Source organism: Protopterus annectens, chromosome 10.part0 (assembly GCF_019279795.1).
Source record: "Protopterus annectens isolate FY-2018-M chromosome 10.part0, PAN1.0, whole genome shotgun sequence".
Classification (NCBI taxonomy): Eukaryota; Metazoa; Chordata; order Ceratodontiformes; family Protopteridae; genus Protopterus; species Protopterus annectens.
This window is the reverse complement of record NC_056744.1, coordinates 1,436,581,804-1,436,602,286: the sequence shown is the minus strand read 5'-3', so window position 1 is coordinate 1,436,602,286 and position 20,483 is coordinate 1,436,581,804. Positions and strand designations below refer to the sequence as shown.

Sequence of the window (20,483 nt, the reverse complement as noted above, 5' to 3'; positions counted from 1 at the left end):
TGGCAGCACCCTTGGGAGGAAAGCTGGCATTATTTACAAGAAATTGGCATATTGTCACAAGAGACAAATGGATCCTGGACGTTATAGACAGAGGCTACAGATTTCATTTTCACACTCTTCCAAAAATGAGAGGCATGCCAAACCTGCCACACAATCAAAGGGCAGAGGCACAACTGCAAATTTCAAAAGTCATAGACATGAAAGCTATTCAAGAGGTACCTACTCACGAACAAGGCCAAGGTTTTTATTCCAGGCTATTTCTGGTACCAAGGAAAGGAACCGACTGGAGACCCATTTTGGACTTATCCATCCTAAACACATTCTTACTCGTACCAAAATTCAAGATGCTCACATTACAGCAGCTTCTTCCCATGCTGGGCAAGGAGTTTTGGCTGGTAACATTGGACCTCAAGGAGGCATACCTGCATGTCCCAATCAGACAAAGCTGCAGAAGATACCTCAGATTTCTTGCAGGTTCAATCCACTATCAATTCTCTGCATTGCCCTTTGGATTATCTACTGTGCCCAGAGTATTCACGAAATGCCTGGCATCAGTAATTGCCTACTGCAGACTTCAAGGGAAACAAATTTACCCTTATTTGGACGACTGCCTGATCCAAGCAGACAGCAAGCACATACTTCTGGATCATCTGGCTTATGCAACACGGTTACTGAACTCTCTGGGATACACAATCAACAAAGAGAAATCCAGGCTAACACCATCTCAGAAAATAACTTTCCTGGGTGCCAACTTGGACACAAACACTCAGATGGCCTATCTTACGCCAGAAAAACAGGGGCAACTAACTCAGTACTTCAAAATACTAGCAAATTGTACCAGGCTTACTGCAAGGAAAATCCTGCAGGCTCAGGGCTTCATGGCATCTTGCATTCTTTTAATCCCATGTGCAAAGTTGCATATGAGGAAACTTCAATGGTACCTAAAAAACCTATGGTCTCAACACAGCCACAGTTTGGAAACAATAATACCAATAATTCCATGTTTGCAAAAGGAATTTCTATGGTGGGCCCAAGCATGTCAAACAAACACAGGTCTCCCATTCTGCAAGCCTCAAGCAAATCAAGTCATCACAACAGACGCCTCAGATTACGCCTGGGGCGACATGACAGACAGGTGCATTCAGGGCAAATGGTCCCAAAAGGAAAAGCACCTTCACATCAATCAAAAAGAAATGCTAGCAGTGATAAATGCAATTACAGCTTTCAAGGACCTCCTGCATCCAGGGCAATTATTGATAAGAACAGACAACACCACAGTAATGTGGTACATAAACAAACAAGGTGGAACACATTCATACCCCCTGTGCAGACTAGCCATGACACTTTGGAACTTGGCTCTGTAATGGCAAATCGAACTTCAAGCACAGTACTTGCCAGGTTTGGAAAACACGCTGGCAGACAATCTAAGCAGAAATATGACAGATCCACACGAATGGAAGTTGCATCCTCAAGTGTTTACAAAGATAATCCAAGCGTGGGGGAGGCCAGACATAGACCTCTTCGCCTCCCACAGAAATCATCAATTGGAAAAGTTCTGTTCAAGGACCTTTCATCCAAAGGCCTGGAGAGTGGACGCCTTTTCATTCAGTTGGACAGCATGGACAGTTTACGCTTTCCCACCTCTGCCTCTTCTGCCCAAGGTACTCTTGAAAGCAAGAGCAGACAGACCGAAGATGATACTGATTGCTCCAGACTGGCCAAGACAACACTGGTACCCACTCCTGAGGAGCCTAACACATACTCCTCCCTGGTCCCTACCTCTAATGCCTCTTCTGTTGACTCAGCACAGCTACAAAACTCTTCACAGCCAGCTGAAAACACTCAATCTCGCTGCATGGAAAATTCCTTAACACCACAACAGACCCTACTCCCCAAAGAGGTGCAGGATGTCATTTTGGAGGCCAGAAGGCCATCTGCTAGAAAGGCTTACTCCGCAAAATGGAAACGGTTTTGCTCTTGGAATGAGAAAAAAGGCCAGGACCCTAGAAAACTGAATTTGCCTCAGGTACTACAGTATCTAGCTGAGCTGCTGAACAGTGGACTTTCATTTTCCTCCATAAAAATCTATGCCTCAGCCATGAATTCAACATTGATCCACCCTTATTCTCTCACCCACTCTTAAGACAGTTCTTCAGAGGGGCTAAGAATATAAGACCACCAAGGAAACAACCAATGCCAGCCTGGGATCTTAATTACATTTTAGAAAAATTAACATTACCTCCCTTTGAACCAGCTGCCTCAACAGATTTGCAATATTTGTCCTGGAAAACAGCTTTCTTTCTGGCCATTACCTCAGCTCGTAGGGTTTCGGAACTACAAGCCCTCATGGCTGTGCAGCCTTTTCTCATCTTCCACCAGGACAGGGTTTCCCTTCGAACCAACTCATCATTTATGCCTAAAATGTTATCCAGGGTAGCTTTAAATCAAGCCATACACTTACCTACCTTTTACCCCAATCCTCAAAACAAAGGTGAAAGGCTGCTACACTCAGACATCCATAGACAGCTACGTTACTATTTGGACAGAACAAAGCCTTTCAGGAAATCAGAGCAACTTTCTGTGTCCTATGCTGTAGGAGCTCAAGGGAAGCCAGTTACCAAACAGACAATTTCAAAATGGATAGGCCACTGCATACGGTTTTGTTACTCCTATCATGGAAAATCTGTCTTTACAGGCATCAGATCCCACTCCACCAGGGCCACAGCTACCTCTACAGCCTTCCTCAGAGGAGTTCCTACCAAAGATATTTTGGAGGCAGCCACTTGGAGTTCTGTGCATACCTTCACAAAACACTACCACCTGCCTTTATATTACAAAACTAGAGCAGGCTTTGCCACTGCTGTGTTGCAGGGCATTCTGGCTCATCCCAGTTCCTCCTAGTACCTACCACCCTGTGCGTAGCTTTGGGATTCTACCCATCTGTGATTACTGCAGCTGTATGCACGATGAACATAGTACAGTTTTGTACCTTCCATAAATGTAGATGTTCGAGTCCTAATACAGCTGCAGTACAGGTTTCCCTCCCTCCTTCGCCTCTTGGTAAAGGACTAGTGGCTAACACCTCCTCTTACAACCTAATTTGGGGTTATCCTTCTATGGTGTATTTGCTTGCAACTACTGTTTTTTGATTACATTGCATTGCTTGAAGATATATATATATATATATATATATATATATATATATATATATATATATATATATATATATATAATTTATGTATTGCCTTCCTTCTGGGGGCACCTGACATCTGGGGCAAGAAAGACTGAAGAATATGGCGTCGGCTGTGTCTTATATACCCCTGTCGCACTGACGTCAGGAAAGAAAGCAACGACAACCGACGCCGGACCTAGACTTTGGAATTCGGCCGACCGAGGACCCGCCTTACGGCAGAGAGCCCATCTGTGATTACTGCAGCTGTATTAGCACTCGAACATCTACATTTATGGTAGGTACAAAACTGTACTTTCTGTAGTCCATGTCGCCCTTCATTCTTACATATGGGTTCGGAGCCGATCCTCTGCTCCAACTTGGCCAATTACAAAGCTCGAAGTCTCTCAGTTGGCTTCTGGCAAGGTTGGTATCCCATAGTGCACTAGTAAGAATCTCCAGATCTCGTTTGCTGCGTCTGCAGGTTCAGAAGTGCTGTCTGTCTTGGCAGTGGCTATGTTGGATTTTTCCTCATTATTCTTTTTCATAGTGATCATTTTTTCATTATAGTAGTAGCTTGGTGTGTGTATGTATATGTATGTGTATATATATATATATATATATATATATATATATATATATATATATATATATATATATATATATATATATATATATATAGCTTAGTCGTTGTTATTATAGATAGTAAATAGTAGTGTGTTTTTGAAAATGTTGCATAGTCATTGAAAACTTGTTGGCCATCGCTTCTGCAGGTCTTTTTCCCCACTGAGTGGTGTCCCTTACTTGGTGTGCTAGTTTTTTGCTATATTTACATACCTTAGCATAGGTCCGTGTTTGGGTTAGGACCTTTTCTAATGTTGTATTTTTGACCAGAATAGGCTGTGTGCAGTTTTTTTTTTTTTTTTTTTTTTTTTACTAATTCTTATTAGCTAGTTAGTTAGCGTGCTGTTGAATTATTGCAATTCTTGTAACAAATTCTTTACATACCTTCTTTGTTTACGGCTAGGTCCGTTTAAGTTCGAGGTCCTAGTCCTCTGCGTTTTGCTTGTCTTTGTGTGTTGTTCTTGAGCAGGGCTAGGCCCGTTTAAGTTAGAGGACCTTGTTTTCTCTTCCTGCTTTCCCTACTCATGTTTGTGAAACATGTCTAAGGAGTCTAAGGATCATAAACCTTCGGGTTTTAAGAAGTGCCTCAAATGTTCTCAAAATATTTCCCTTACTGACGGACATAGTAATTGTGTTTACTGTCTAGGTGCCATACATCTTCAGGAGATATGTTCTGTCTGTCACTCCTTCAGTTCTCAGGTACTCCAGGAAAGGAAGAACAAACTGATCCTGAAAGGTCTCCTTAAGCCTTTCTTTGAGGAGGATTTAGCCAGCTCTTCATCATCACATTCCAGGTCTCCTCCTCCTAAAAAAGAGAATGTCAAGTCGGCCAAGAGACATTCTCCCACACCGACTATTTTATCTGGACCTCCACAAAAAATCTCAAAATTGGGCAAACCATCTACCTCTTCGGCTCCACTTTCCTTGGAGCCGGTCAAGGTTATCAATATCGACACCCCAGTGTTGGCCCCAAGTTTTTCGGAGCCGACTACTGAACATTTACCTTTGAGCCAGTCTAGAGAATTATTAACAGTCTCCCCAACTCTCAGATCTCTGATTTTGCAATGATCTAGGTCACCTACCTTATTTTCCAGATCCTCCAAGAGTCTTTCTGAAGAGGATGTAGAGAGAGAGTAGTGCTTAGACTCTTGATGTTGTCCGCGCTAGCTAATTTGTTTCCGGCTCTGACCCAATCAATTCCGGAGCAGTCTAAGGCCATACTCCCTGTTTCTGTTCCTCCTCCGAGCAATGTTGGTCCTTCGGAGCCAGAGCTATCATTGCCACTTGTGGAACCTTCGGTTCCAGCACCTCTTGTGTCTGTCTCGGAGCCAAGTTCCATTCCGACACCTTTGGCGCCGTCCTTGGTGTCTAGGAGCCGAAGCTCACCAGTCAGCCCTGACAGGGATGCTTGGACCCAGACTTCTTTGGTCCTGAGCCTACCTCTCAGTGCATTGGCTAGGTTGAGCTCAGATCCTACATCTATCTCTGAGCCGATCGCTTTGGAGCCGAGGGCTACTTCCGCTTCCTCAGAGCCGGGGGTGTCCTCGGACCCAGAGAGATCTGCCTTCGAGATGATGAGGAGCATGCTATCTAGGTCTTCAGCTCCATACAAGGGTACTGACGCTCTTCCCCCTCAATCTCTCACCTCTGTCTCAGCACCATCTCTCTCTCTTGACAGCAGAGACCTGCAGCTTCTGGAGCCCCTATTGGGTGGCCCCCAGTCTTCCGAGACCTCCCCAGAATACCTTTCTGAGGAGCCTCCTTGGAAGAGAACTTGCAAGAGGAAGCATGTAGACTCCCCTGATGAGTCCGTCACCTCTGACACTGACCTTGAGGAGTCAGACGGGTCCCCTAGGTCATCCTCTGATATCTCCTTTGTAGATATCCTAGAGATCCTGAAAGAGAGAGGCGGCTGGCCCACTGTCACCCCTTCTGATGAGGAGTCAGTGTACCTGAAGGCTTTTGGGTCTCAACCTTCAGCCTCTTGGGTGTCTCCACCTTTCGATGAGCTTTTGGATCTAGTCAGTCGAAAAGTGTGGGAAACTCCTGATGCCCTGGAACTAGTCCCCAGAAGGCCCAACAAATTTCTTTCAGCCCCCAAAGAGAACGAGTTTTTGACTAAAGGTGTGCCTGTAGATGCCATGGTGGTGGCAGCAGCCACAAAGAAGGAACTAGCGGAGACTTCATCTGTCCCTCCACTGAACAAGGAGTCTCGAACGACGGATAGATATGGGAAGCATATCTTCTCTTCAGCGGCGGTGTTTACACTCAGATCGCTGAATTACCTCACCCATTTTACTAGGCTTCAGAGAGATCTCCTAAAGGAGCTAGGTGATACTCTCTAAGGTACATTAGCTGAAGGAGTCCCTGAGAAGGTTACTGCTCAGTTGTCCACTTTAAACTCCATTGTTAACTCCTCCTTGAGGCTGATATCTTATGCAGCAGATGGAGCGAGCAGGGCGGCGCGTTCAGGAGTTTCCCTTAGGAGACACTCCTGGATGCGTTTATGTAACTTTGCGGAGCCCTTCAAATCTACTTTTACCAACGCTCTCTTTGATGGTTCCTCTCTGTTTGGACCAAAGCTAAAAGATACACTCACAAGGTGCGAGCAGGAAGGGAAAACTCTCTCTGCCATGGGAGTACATTTTTTGTCCCTTCTAGGCCATACCCTAAGGGTCAGAGAGGCGGGAAAATGTGGTTCAAGAAATCTCAGAGATTTTTCCCAGACACACAAGGTGATTCCTCCTTCAGAAACAGAGGAGGAAGCAATGGTAGACTTCGCCCTAGAGGTGTGTGTGTGGGGGGGGGTTTCCACAAAATCAGGGTGGCCGCGATTCCTTTCGTGGAATTCCCCATCAACGCTGCTGAAGTGGGGCCCGGCTGTGCTTCTCTGGAGCCAGTCAGGGGTTGCTTATCTTTGTATCCAGAAGCCTGGCACAACATCACCCAAGACAAGTGGATACAAAGAATAATTTCCAGGGGATACTCCATACCCTTCTCTTTTCCACCTCATACCACCAAGAAAATCCCAAATATTCCACCCAATTACAGGGATCAAGCAACTATAGAAATCCAAAAGTTGCTTCAAAAGAGAGTCATCCAAACTATCCCTGCAGACCAGATAGGATTCGGAACTTACTCCAGCTTCTTTTTAGTGCCAAAATGAACAGGGGACTGGAGGCCCATTTTGGATCTCAGCAAATTAAACAAATCAGTGAAGTCCAAGTTCCAAATGGTAACACTGCAGTCTATACTCCCTGTATTAGGGAGAGAGAATTGAATATGCTCCATTGACCTCCAAGATGCCTACTAGCACATAAAAATGGACAGAGCATCGAGGAGTCATTTACACTTACGGCTGGGAGCCAGGCATTACCAATTTCGTTCTTTGCCATTTGGTCTCACCACAGCCCCCAGGGTGTTCGCCAAATGCATGGCGGTAGTGACGGATAACTTGAGACATCTTGGATTCCAAGTGTTTCTGTATCTGGATGACTGGCTCCTGACTGCCACCACCAGGCACCTACTTCTACAAATCAGGGATTCAACCATCCAACTCTGCACTCAGCTAGGGATTACTATAAATTGGGAAAACTCTGCCTTGTCGCCCTCTCAATATGTGCCTTTTATAGGCGCAGAAATAGACACAGTCGCCATGATGGCTCGTCTTCCTGCAGACAGAATACAAAATCTGAGACAACAGATATACAGTCTACCTCCCCAACACAGAGTCAAAGCCAAGACGGTGATCAAACTTCTAGGATCCATGGCCTGTACTGTAACTCTAGATGTCCTTCAAGAATGCAACTGCAGTCATAACATATGGGTTGTCCTGCCTCAGGCAGCCCTCGGTCGGCCGAATTCCAAAGTCTGGGTCCGGCGTCGGCTGGTGTCGCCTCCTCTCCGACGTCACAACGGCTGGAGTATAAAGGCATCGGCCGACACCATCTTCTTCAGTACTTCTTGCCGCGCGGTGCCCGAAGCAGAAGCAGTTCGCAAGTGCCGGTCGGTCAGCTCCTTTGTTTTCAGTACCGAAGTCATCTAAAAGCTAAGTACCCCGTTGGGGAACATTTTTTCTTGCCTCAGCCGATGTCAGAACAAATTGAGAAAGTTAATAATTGTTTGTCTTGTGGTAAACAAATACCTCATAAGGACTTCCATTCTCTCTGCCTTCCTTGCCTGGGCCCAGACCACGACGTCTCGGCCTGTGCTTGCTTTAATAAGCGCACTCTCAGGCACCGGGCAGAATTTGCCGAGGACTTTTTCGGTGAATCTTTTGCGTATATCATGCCGTCTGATCTACCGACAACCCAATCTGCTAAAAAACGCAAGGACCGGGACCGACATCCTCGGCCCGCGTCCACTACCGATGCTACTCCTAAACCCTCTGCTAGTGCTCCGGTCCCTTCGGAAGTGGTAAATCAACCGCTCCAGGCCGACGAGACAGCGTTAACACGACCTTCGGTCTCGGAGATCTCTCCGGTGCCGGTTGTTGGTTTTCCTCCGGAAACCTAAGTTCTGGATCTACCTGACACCATTTCTGTGGACAAGGTTACGCCAGCACGTGGGGCTGCTAGGCCTCCTGTATCCATGTCCATCAAGGCCTTTGCACGTGCTAAGGCCGCCAGTCAGGCCAAGGCCCATCCTAAACCTGCTGCCCAGGCCCCTTCATCTGATAAGCAGATCATGTCTCTTGCTGCAGATCTTATTTCCGTTATCAGGGGGTCTCAGCCTCATCCGGACAGGGGTTCTCAGCCACCTGCAGAGAAAAGGCCTAGAACTGAGCAGGCGGACGACCTCTCTTTGGATGAAGCCTCTGGGGATTCTGAGCATTCTGATACCCAAGAAGAATCCTTCCAGGCCTACGAGGACTCTGATGCTGAGGAATCAATTCCCTCTGCCTCCCCTCCAGAGGATTTCTCATTTGGTGAAGTCCTGCATTCCATGAGGGAACATTTTCAATGGCAGGGTCAGGAATTCTCTGATTCCAGGAAAAGGCTACGTACCTTCCTCAAGCTTCCCCAGCACAGACCTTTGGCTATTCCTCCAGTTATGGATGTTTTGGATGATTTCTCTGACTCCAGTGCTAACCCTGATTCTCTTCCTCCTACTCCTGTCAAGCTGGACAGATATTATAGGGTCCCTGACACTCACAAGCACCTTTTTAAGGCCCACTCTGTGGATCTAGAAACTATTTCACAGGGCCCCAAGGGAGTGGCTACCTCCTCTGCCAAAAACCCACTGCCAGCGGACAGGGAAGCAAGGTCCCTGGAGAGATGGGGTAAAAAAGTTTATACCTCTACAACCCTAGCCATGAGGTCACTTAACTGCCTTTTTCACATGTTTCAGTACCAAGATTTTCTACTGGATGATTTACAGAAAAAGTTAGCTTCTCCTGAGCCTATTGATAAAAAGGCATTGCAGGATCATATACATAACACTCAGCAGGTTAATAACCATTTTCTTCAGTGTGGTTATGATGCACTGGAAGCTTCATGTAGGGCAGCTATGACTGGGGCTGTGATACGTAGACATGCTTGGTTAAAAGATCAGTCTTTGCCTGACCATGTTAAAGTAAAGTTACTTGATGCACCTTTGGAAAAACAGAAGCTTTTTGGTGCTAATGCACAAGATGTGTTGAAATCCATAGAGGAAAAAGCAAAGTCAGTACAGACAGTCAAGGATTTCATTCAGGTTCAGCCACCCGGATTCAGCAGAAACTGGCCCTCAAAGAATTGGTCCTTCCCAGGCTTTGACAAGTTTCAAAGGGGAAAAAGCAGACGTGCCCGAGGTAGAGGGCAATACCGAGGATCTTACAGGGGCCGCCAATGGCAACCTCCAAATCAAAGAAGTGGCGCAGACAGTTCAGCTGCACCACAAGGACAATCACAATGACTTGACTTTCGTACCGCCTACAAAGGTTCAAAGAGAAGCACCTTTGGGCGGAAAATTATCCTTATTCTCACAAAACTGGCATATCTTAACAAGGACAACTGGATTCTGGATTTGATAGACAAAGGTTACAGATTCCACTTCCACACATTACCAATAAGACAAGGCATGCCAAACCTGCCACATCATCAAAGTGCAGAGGCACTCACTCAAGTTTCCAAGCTGTTAAGTATAAAAGCAATAGAAAGGGTTCCTCCTCAGGAGCAAGGCCAGGGATTTTATTCAAGACTGTTCCTTGTTCCAAGAAAAGAAAACAAATGGAGACCCATACTGGACTTGTCAACTCTAAATACTTTTCTCATTGTGCCAAAGTTCAAAATGCTGACGCTGCAGCAACTCCTTCCCATGTTGGGCAAGGGGTCTTGGCTGGTCACTCTGGACCTCAAGGAGGCATACCTGCATGTCCCAATCAGACAAAGCTGCAGAAGATACCTCAGATTTCTTGCAGGGACAGAGCATTATCAATTCTCAGCATTGCCGTTTGGCTTATCTACTGCGCCCAGAGTGTTCACGAAATGCCTGGCATCAGTAGTGGCACACTGCAGACTGCAGGGGATTCAAATATACCTCCTACTTGGACGACTGCCTCATACAAGCAGACAACAAACAAACCTTAAAAGAAAATTTGGACTATGTCATGCATCTACTGCAGGCCTTGGGATACACAGTCAACATTCAGAAGTCAAAACTACTGCCATCCCAACAGATTATCTTCCTAGGAGCCAAACTGGACACAGAAAACCAAATGGCCTACCTCACTGAGGAAAAACAGCAGCATTTACCAGAGTACTTCAAAGGCCTAGCAAAACTCTCCCAGCTGACTGCAAGGAAAATCCTGCAGGCCCTGGGGTTCATGGCATTTTGCATCCTTCTGATACCTTTGGCAAGACTTCATATGAGAAAGCTGCAATGGTATTTAAAAAACTTATGGTCTCAACACAGCCAAAGCCTAGAGGACGTAATCCCACTTATTCCATGTCTGCAAAAGGAATTTTTATGGTGGGCTCAAGCCAGTCAGCTAAACAAAGGCATGTCTTTCAACAGACCTCAAGCAGGTCAAATGATTACAACAGACGCCTTAGACCATGGATGGGGGGCGCACATGGAGGGCAGATGCATTCAAGGTCTATGGACGCCAAAGGAAAGACATCTGCACATAAACCAAAAGGAGATGTTGGCAGTGATACATGCAATCGAAAAATCACTACAACAAGGACATTTGCTAATAAGGACAGACAAACACCACTGTCATGTGGTACATAAACAAGCAGGGAGGCACTCATTCTTATCCCCTCCGCAGACTAACAATGCTTCTCTGGGAAAAATCCCTGAGCCTGAAGATACATTTACAATCCCAGTTTGTACCAGGCAAGGACAATGTACTGGCAGACAAGCTGAGCAGAAATTTCATGGATCCACATGAATGGATGCTGCACCCTCACATTTTCTCTCAACTGACAAAGACATGGGGAAGACCGGGCATAGATCTTTTTGCTTCCCACTTAAATCATCACCTGGAAAAGTTCTGCACAAGGACTCACCATCCTCTAGCCTAGAAAATGGATGCTCTCTCCTTCAGCTGGAATTCTCTAAAAATTTATGCATTCCCTCCTCTGTCTCTGCTGACCAAGGTGATACTGAAGATCAAAGCAGAACAACCAACAGGCATCTTGATAGCTCCAGACTGGCCAAGGCAACACTGGTACCCATTGCTATTGAGCATAACTCGGACCAAACCATGGCCTCTGACTCTATGGCCCCTGCTCCTAACACAACACAATTACAGGACTGTACATCAAGACCTGAAAACATTACATCTGACAGCCTGGAGGCTACCATGACTTCTCCAACTAACTCTCTTTCCAAATCAGTTCAAGAGATCTTGCTGGAAGCACGCAGACCTTCCACCAGAAAAACCTATTTAGCCAAGTGGAAGAGATTTAGCATCTGGAATGCCAACAGGGGTCAGGACACAGCATTACCGAGTATACCTCAGATATTAGAATACTTGGCAGAACTGTTTCATACTGGACTCTCATACTCTTCAATAAAGATTCATGCCTCAACAATCTCAGCAAAATACAACTGTGACCCTCCAGTGTTTTCTCATCCTCTGCTAAGACAGTTTCTAAGAGGGATAAAGAATATCAAACCTCCCAGAAAACAGCCAGTACCTGCATGGGACCTCAATTTCATGTTGGAAAAATTAACTCTTCCTCCATTTGAGCCAGCAGCAACTTCAGAAATGCAATTGCTTTCATGGAAAACGGTTTTCTTATTGGCAGTCACATCTGCAAGAAAAGTTTCGGAGATACAGGCACTCATGGCAGTGCCTCCCTTCCTCATTTTTCATCAAGACAGAGTTTCTCTAAGAACCAATCCTACATTCATGCCAAAAGTTATTTTCAGGGTGTCTCTAAATCAAGCTATTCATCTGCCTACTTTCTTCCCCAATCCTCAAAATAAGGGGGAAAAACACTGCATACTTTGGACATACACAGACAACTACGTTACTACTTGGACAGAACTAAGGCCACCAGAAAGTCTGACCAGCTGTTTGTAGCCTATGCTGCTGGAGTACAAGGAAAAGCAATCTCCAAACAATTTCAAAATGGATTGGACATTGCATCAGATTCTGCTATTCTTTCCATGGAAAAGGTGTGCCAGCCAATATTAGGCCACATTCCACCAGAGCTATAGCCACTTCCACAGCTTTCCTAAGAGGAGTGGCAACAAAGGATATTTTAGAGGCTGCTACATGGAGCTCCGTGCATACATTTACCAAGCACTACAACCTGCCCTTATACTCCAGATCCCGAGCAGGCTTTGCTTCGGCAGTCCTGCAGGGGATTTTAGCTACACCATCCTTATCATAGTTCCATCCACCCCCAGCTTGGCTATGGTATTCAACCCATATGTTATGACTGCAGTTGCATTCTTGAAGGACATAGTACAGTTTTGTACCTACCATAAATGTAGATGGTCTGATAGATATGCAACTGCAGTTGGATTTTCCCACCCTCCTACCCCTCTGTATCTTTCTTTTTGGGTCCCTACCCCTTTTCCCATTAGCTAGGGGTATTTCCTATGGTGTATCTGTTTATTACTGTTGTGCATGTTTGGGATTATTTTTATCCATTTACCAAATTTAGCCTTCCTAGGAGGGCACCTGGCATCTGAGGCAAGAAACACTGAAGAAGATGGCGTAGGCCGATGCCTTTATACTCCAGCCGTTGTGACGTCGGAGAGGAGGTGACACCAGCCAACGCCGGACCCAGACTTTGGAATTCGGCCAACCGAGGGCTGCCTGAGGCAGGATAACCCATATGTTATGACTGCAGTTGCATATCTATCAGACATCTACATTTATGGTTGGTACAAATTTGTACTTTCCACTAGCCAGACTACTAATGAGAATTCTTCAATGGCTACTCTTTTCCCAGTGATCTCTTCAACAACTGCCTCTGTCTCATCCTATTTTGATAATGGAATCTTGCAGAAACAACCTTCGTTGGTGGATTCAGTCCAATCGACTAACGATAGGGACCCCTTTCATTCCTCGCCAACCCGTTGCTACTGTGACCACGGACGCCTCCCAGATAGGGTGGGGGGCATTATTTAGGCAGGACGGTCCAGGGCACATGGCAAGAACACGAGGCTCACTTTGCATATCAGTGTTCTAGAAGTGACAGCAGTGCTACTAGCATTGCAAGCACTTCACGACTTTCTTCCTGTAGGGACGACAGCAATCCAATCAGACAATATGTCAGTGGTATGGTATATAAACAAACAAGGAGGAACCAGATCCTACCCCCTATGTCAAGAGGCTCGTCGTGTTTGGCAGTGGGTGATATCTTCCCAACGCTTTCTAGTTGCAGTGCGTATCTCTGCGACAACCAATGTGATAGCCGACAAGCTCAGCAGGGCAATCTTGATGCCTCGAGTGGTCTCTGAATCAGAAAGTCGCGGAACAGATTTTCCGCAAATGGGGACAGCCTTGCTGCGATCTGCTTGCCAGTCCAATCAACGCCAAATGCAGCAGCTACTTCTCCCTTACTCCCCCCCCCCCCCCCCAGGATGGGAGATACCGAGAGATGCACTTGTTCACAATTGGCCCTCGGGACTTCTTTATGCATTCCGTCCCTTTCCACTAATATCGAAAGTGATCCAGAAAGCAAAGACCTTAGGAAGCAGAATGATTCTTATCACTCCTTACTGGCCTCGTCAGATTTGGTTCCTCTTTCTCGGGCCTCACCTTCTGGACGATCCATGGCCTCTGGACCCAGTACCAGACCTTCTGACACACATCAGGCACCTTCCACCCCTGTCTCTACACCCTCAACTTGACATCATGACTGCTCCACTTCCATCCCTAGTCAGGCTTCTTGATTTCACCTGCAGTTACACGTATCTTCACGTCTTCACACAAGCCTTGTATGAGAAAATCATACGGTAGCAAATGGAAAAGATTTTCTATCTGGACAAAAGAAAAAAACATAGATCCTTACACAGCCTGCATTCCTTGGTGTTAGAGTTCCTAACTGAGCATTTTCATCAGGGATCAGCTGCTGCTACAATCAAAGTTCAGTTGGCAGCCATCTTCAGTTTTCATTTGAGACAACACAACCCTAATCTTATGGCTCACAGATTGTGTAAATCATTTTTGAAAGGCACTACCATGCTGAGACCTCCCATTCAGGAACCTGTATCTCCCTGGGATCTAAATTTTGTTCTGTCCAAACTTACTTCCCCGCCTTTTGAACCCACACATACTTGTGAATTAAAGTTCCTTTCATGGAAGACCATTTTTCTAGTAGCCATTGCATCCGCCAGAAGAGTGTCAGAGTTACAAGCACTGTCAGTCAAACCTCCTTACTTGATCTTTCAGAGACAGAGTTTCCCTTCGTCCAAATCCGTCCTTCATCCCCAAGGTTTGCTCTCAATCTAATATGAATTAAGCTATTGAACTTGCCAGTCTTTTTTCCTAATCATTCAAACAGTGCAGAATACAAGTTTCATCAACTTGATGTTCAAAAATCCAAACAGATGCCACACGCTCTAAAGGTCTACTAGCGAACAACAGGAAAAACAGTAACAAAAAACGCTGTAGAACCACCACGTTGGAAGAAATCAGTCGAAGTACATAGCATAAATCCACAATGCAGTTTATTTACGATAAAAACAGGATGAGCGCTTTCGCGTACTATTAACGTACGCTTCTTCAGATCAAAGTTTAAAATAAAGGCTTCCCTTTTATACTAATGCAAACAGACCTATTATTCAATTAGCCATTTAATCATTCAGGTAATTCTCAAAAACTGACCATTACCTTAAAGGCACATAACTACTCTCTAACTGCGTTACGTGTCTTTCACATATGGCTACAGATAAAAATGTTACATTAGCAGTCAATATGAAAACCTAATATGTGAGCATAGAGGAAGAAATAAAAATAAAGATAATCAAAATAAAGATGTATATATACACTTAACACTAATATATACATGTATATGCTGGAAAACAGCAGATAATTAATATATGTAGACATTCAAGCTAAGATAAAATGCATACCATTCATCCAAATAAATGGATAAAAATGTATATGAATCCAAATGAATAAGAATCCAAATGAACAAAATAGATAAGTGTCCCTAACTGCACAAAAATATAGAATATTATTAAATATGTATAAATGTGTATAAATATAAAAATGTAAACATGTATAAATATGTATAAATAAAACAATGATCCTTATTGGACTGCTTAAAACTGCTTCAAACATATACCTATGTATATACCTACTGATTATCACTAAAACATATTCAGTCCCTATTTTTCAGAATCGGTTTAAGCGAAACATATGCATTCAAGGTTGAGGTTCTATCTACATAGAACCAAGGAACGTAGGAGATCAGACCAATTGTGCGTATCTTTTTCTGAGACAAGAAAAGGTATGCCAGTCTCTAAGATAACAATATCAAACTGGTTTTCAAGTTGTATTTCGTTTATTTACTCTTCCAATGGCAAAGAACTCCCGTTTAAAATTAAGGCTCATTCTACCAGATCCGTATCCACATCTGCTTCCTTTCAAGCCAGAGTCCCAGTTGACAGTATATGTGCAGCAGCAACTTGGGCTCCCCCTCATACCTTTATTACTCATTACAAATTGGATTGGCGTTAAGGAGTAGAGCCTCCTTTGATTCCACAGTTCTTAGGAGTATATTCCCGTGAGCCACCCAAGAAAAAGGTGCTAGGGGCGCTGTCCCATATGTAAGAATGAAGGCGAGATAGGACTACAGAACATAAAGAAGTTATGTACACACCATAACGTTCCATGTTTGTAGTCCATCTCGCCCTTCATTCTTACAAACCCACCCACCTACCCCCGTCCATGTATCATTGGAGGTTCTGGAGATAGGATAGTATTTATCTTCTGTAGGGTGGAGACCTTTTATCTTTGTTGTTCCTTGTGGAAGTACCTTCTATCACTTTTTTAGACAGCAGCAAACAAGATCTGGGTATTCTTAGTACTGCACTATCGGATACCTACCTTGCCATGAGCTAACTGAGAGACTTCGAGCTTTGTAATCGGTTCCAAACCCATATGTAAGAATGAAGGGGAGAGATGGACTACAAACATGGAACGTTATGGTGAGTAAATAACTTATTTTTTTTCTTTGAAGCTGGTTTGTTATCAGTCCTTGTCCCATATATCAAATGTCCATTTCTGAAGAACAGCTCCTTCTGTCTTGGTTTATCTCGCACGTCCTATTTGATGAGACAGCTGCATACAAAAGTTCATCATGACCTGCTGGTGGGTAATAAATTTCACAAAGCTGCATAATTAACATATTTTGCTTCTGCGTCCAGGCTATATATTTTTCCAAGTCAGGTAACTGAGTTCAAACCGAGTGCACTCTACAATTAGCTAAAATGCAGAACATAGGTTCATAGGTTGGTACTAGGCTATCGGTCCTAGGGCCTATACAAGCCTAGCCATAACAATTCTGTGGATATTTCTTCCCACAGTATTTACTGTTTGATTCTCAGCTAGAGCGTCTTCTGTGTGGAGACATGTGTGAATGGGCGTACCTTCATTGAAGGTTGTGCATCAGGGCCAGCAACTCGGCACGTAAAAATCTACTGCCAATCATTAGTGGACCGGAGTTCCGCTGTGGCGACCCTTAACCGGGAAAAAGCCGAAAGACGCAAACAAAGTATTTACTTCCCCTGGACCCCTGTCTAGCAGGACGACTGACATGATCCCCGGGGTGAATTTCCTATTTCCCATCCAATTGTCAAGGTTCCATTTGAAGAGGGTCAAGGAGGTGCTCTGCTTGACATGTATGGGCAGTCTATTCCAGAGTATGGGGAGTCTCTGGATCAGGAACCTATCCCTCCAGCATGTTTTGTTCATTGTGATGACAAGGTTTAGATCCCTGGAGCATGTGGCTATGAGGGATTGGGATTTCTTTAAGTAGAGCACGTCTAACAGCTCAGGGTTTGACATGGCCTTGTATGTTAAGCAGAGATCGCCTCTGAGTAGACGATATGCCACAGAGCATAGCTGGAGTTTTTTTAGACGGTCAGCATAGGGCATCTGCTTTAGGTCTGTGATTCTTTTAGTGGGGTATTTCTGCGGCCTTTCCAGCTGTTGCAGATGTCTTGTGAGGTACATAACAAATGGAGCGTTGTACTCTATAATGGGTCTAATGAGGGATGAGTACAGTGGGACAATGACCTTCCTTTTTTCTGGATGAAAAGCCCTTAGTGATGAGGTGTGCCACATGGAATGATTTCCTGACTGTTGTGGCAATGTGGCTATCAAACGTGAGACCACTGTCCACCTGTGTCCCTAAGTCTGTCATCACACTTTCGGTGTTTAGTGTACTGCCGCCTATGTTATAATTCATGGGTACATGTTTTTTCCCAAAGGGGATAACTATACATTTCATGGCATTAAGCTTGAGCCCATGGTTCTGGCACCAAGCATCTGTTTCTGTAAGGCCCTTTTGTAGAATATCCACATTATTTCACATTTAAAGAAAAAAAAATATACAGAAATTCATTTCAACCTGTTCCTTTCTCTCACACCCTCACTCTACAAGTGAATTTTTTAAATTTACTATGATTTGGTCTTGGGATGAAATTAAATATTTGGATACATTAGTAATTAGGAACAGAACACAACTGTGTTTTGAATCTAGTTTGTTCAGGAAATGTACTTATTCTAATTATCTATTACATCGTAGTAGTTGGTACCCCAATCATCAGAAAAAGTCCTTAGTTAAGGGTCAGTTTGTTTGTTTATCAAGAATGGTATCTTAAGACAGTAGGTTTAAAACTGAATGTGACATGTTGGGAATAGTGTTTGAGGTGCAGGGTTATCCTTCATTCTTAATTAATGAGATTCAGAATGAGGTAACATCCAGAAGAGCTAAAGGGAACTTTGCCTCAATACTTGGAACAGAGGTGGCCCTTTGGAATTGAGAGATGACTTTGGTGATGGTTTCAACAAATTTGGTATGACATTGACATATAGTGCTGATTTTAGTGACGTTAAGGCTAGTATTTTTAGAAATTAGACCGTTTTCACCACCATTCAGGAATTGTTGAAAGTGGTAGGTGAAGTTCCTAAGGTAGTATATAAAAAGGACACCTGCTTTAAAGCTGTTTTTGAAAACAGTAGGGACCTGGGTTCCAGTGGAGTTATGACCAAGTGTGGACTCTGGTCAATGTAAAGTGATTTTAGAGGGATCCATATTTAATGTTCAGGGCTATGGGAAAATTAAACTCAAGCACAAATTATCTTGCTACAGTAAAGGAGTGGTTTATATAGCACAGTGTCAGCAATGCCTCAGTTTTTACATTGGAAAGACTATGAAACTCTTCAGATCCAGAATTTATCAACACTTATGTGATATAAATAAAAAGGATCAGCATAATGCACTTTATAGACATCCTAGTGTCAAAAGTAAATATAATTTCAAGTTTTATGCCATCAGTCAGGTGGATCTTGGGTCTTATGGGGGTCCTATGAATGATATTCTTGAGTTGGTGGAATTGAAATGACAACTCAGAACTAATTCGTGTGTAGAACCAGGTCTTAGTGATTTGGCTTCTATTTCTAGTGTTTTAAAGCACATAGCAGGTTGTTTTATGTAGCTGAGTTTGTTATGCTTAAACTAGTGTTTGAAATTTATTTATTCGGATTGTAGTAAATTAGTATTTGGTTTTAGATAAACATTTTTAGTATATTAATCCTGCAATATTTCATTGATGGATTTCTGCACATATTTGTTGTAGTCAGGTATTTATATTTTTTGTGTGTGTATTTTTCACCTTTACGTTTTTCAAGCTCCTATTTTTAAAAGCTTTATGGTACATTTTATCAATCCAAGTTCCCAGTTTTAGAGGCTTTATGGTACTTTATTATGTAACTGATTGCATGTTCGGCTATATAAGAAGGAGGTGTGTGAATTTTAATCCAGTTCTGTCACCTGAAAGTGCAGTTATACTGTAACATTCTGCGTATTTTTCTTACTTTGTTTTCCATACCATACCTCAGTATGTTGGCCCTTAAATCGCACTGTTGACAGTTCTATAACATCAAAATCTTTGGAATTCTGACATGTTATAAATTATTTATGTTAGCGTCTTCAGCATCTGTGGCTTCTCCTCGTACGGATGAATTTCTGGACCTCCTTGCAAGTTCACAGAGCCGTCGACTGGATGAGCAGCGGGCCAGCTTTAGTAATCTTCCTGGATTACGTTTAAAGGATGACAATTTGGTGCTGAACCACTTGCTATCAACGGGAGATAAGAAAGAAGCAGAAGAAGATTTCTTTGATATGCTGATAAAATGTCAGGTAAGTTTGCCAAATCCTGATTCTTTGCTGCGATAAGACTAATACAGAGAATATTTTGCATATATAGCTAGACTGTAAGTTCAGTTTGTGAAATGAGTTTTTGCAACTGAGCTTTCTTTCTGATGTGTTATATTACCACTTCAGCTGTGGTGTATTGCCCATAAACAGTTGCAGTTTAAGTTGTAGCAGTTAGTTAGAATGTAGTGTAGCTCTGTTTTACTTTGCAGCATTGGGCCCACTTTAAGTAATGGGAGCAGACAGAAAACAATGTGCTGTCAGCTCTGTAGTTTTATCTGCTTCTTTATTTCCATTTATTAACCAGGGTAATCCAACTGGGCAGATGCCCCTTTTCAGCAAATTTCTGGGGAAATGAGCTCCACAATTAACGGAACTGTAAGTTATGTCTAGCAACTTTAAAACACTTCAATTTCAAGATTTTTCTTAGCAACACAAAAACAGTGCAGTACAATATGATAGTTATTGTACAGTTAACAGCAAACGTATTAATAAGTTAAACATTAGTTTAGTAATATAGTAAGGGATATAATGCAGGTGTAGAAATAGTTTCCTTTCCAGACAGTACAGTGCACAGGAAAGTTCACAGAACCATGTTACATGGACAGCTCAGTAGTGCAGCGATAGCGTTGTCGCCTCAAAGCAAGAGGTTCTCCGGTTCAATTCTCGGCTGGGGTGCCTTCTGTGTGAAGTCTGCATGTCCTCCCTGCGTTTGTGTGGGTTTCCTCCGGGTGCTCCGGTTTCCTCCCAATTTACAAAGACATGCATCTGGAGCCTTTCTTCCTGGGCCTCCACTGAAAATTGTCTTTGTTCCAAGTCGGACTTTCCCAGTTAACAAATGTTAAATAAATAAA

At 43.7% G+C, this 20,483-nt stretch overlaps 1 protein-coding gene across 3 annotated transcripts in view; it reads left to right on the top strand.

Annotated features, from left to right (window-relative positions):
• The window catches only part of GPSM2 (G protein signaling modulator 2), a 1,691,855-nt gene that overhangs the window by 1,587,034 nt on the left and 84,338 nt on the right, over positions 1–20,483 (top strand). For all 3 annotated transcript variants that reach the window (XM_044086064.1, XM_044086062.1, XM_044086063.1), the window contains one exon: positions 19,400–19,614. In XM_044086064.1, the coding sequence (XP_043941999.1) occupies positions 19,400–19,614 (215 nt within the window). The remainder of the gene's footprint in view (positions 1–19,399; positions 19,615–20,483) is intronic.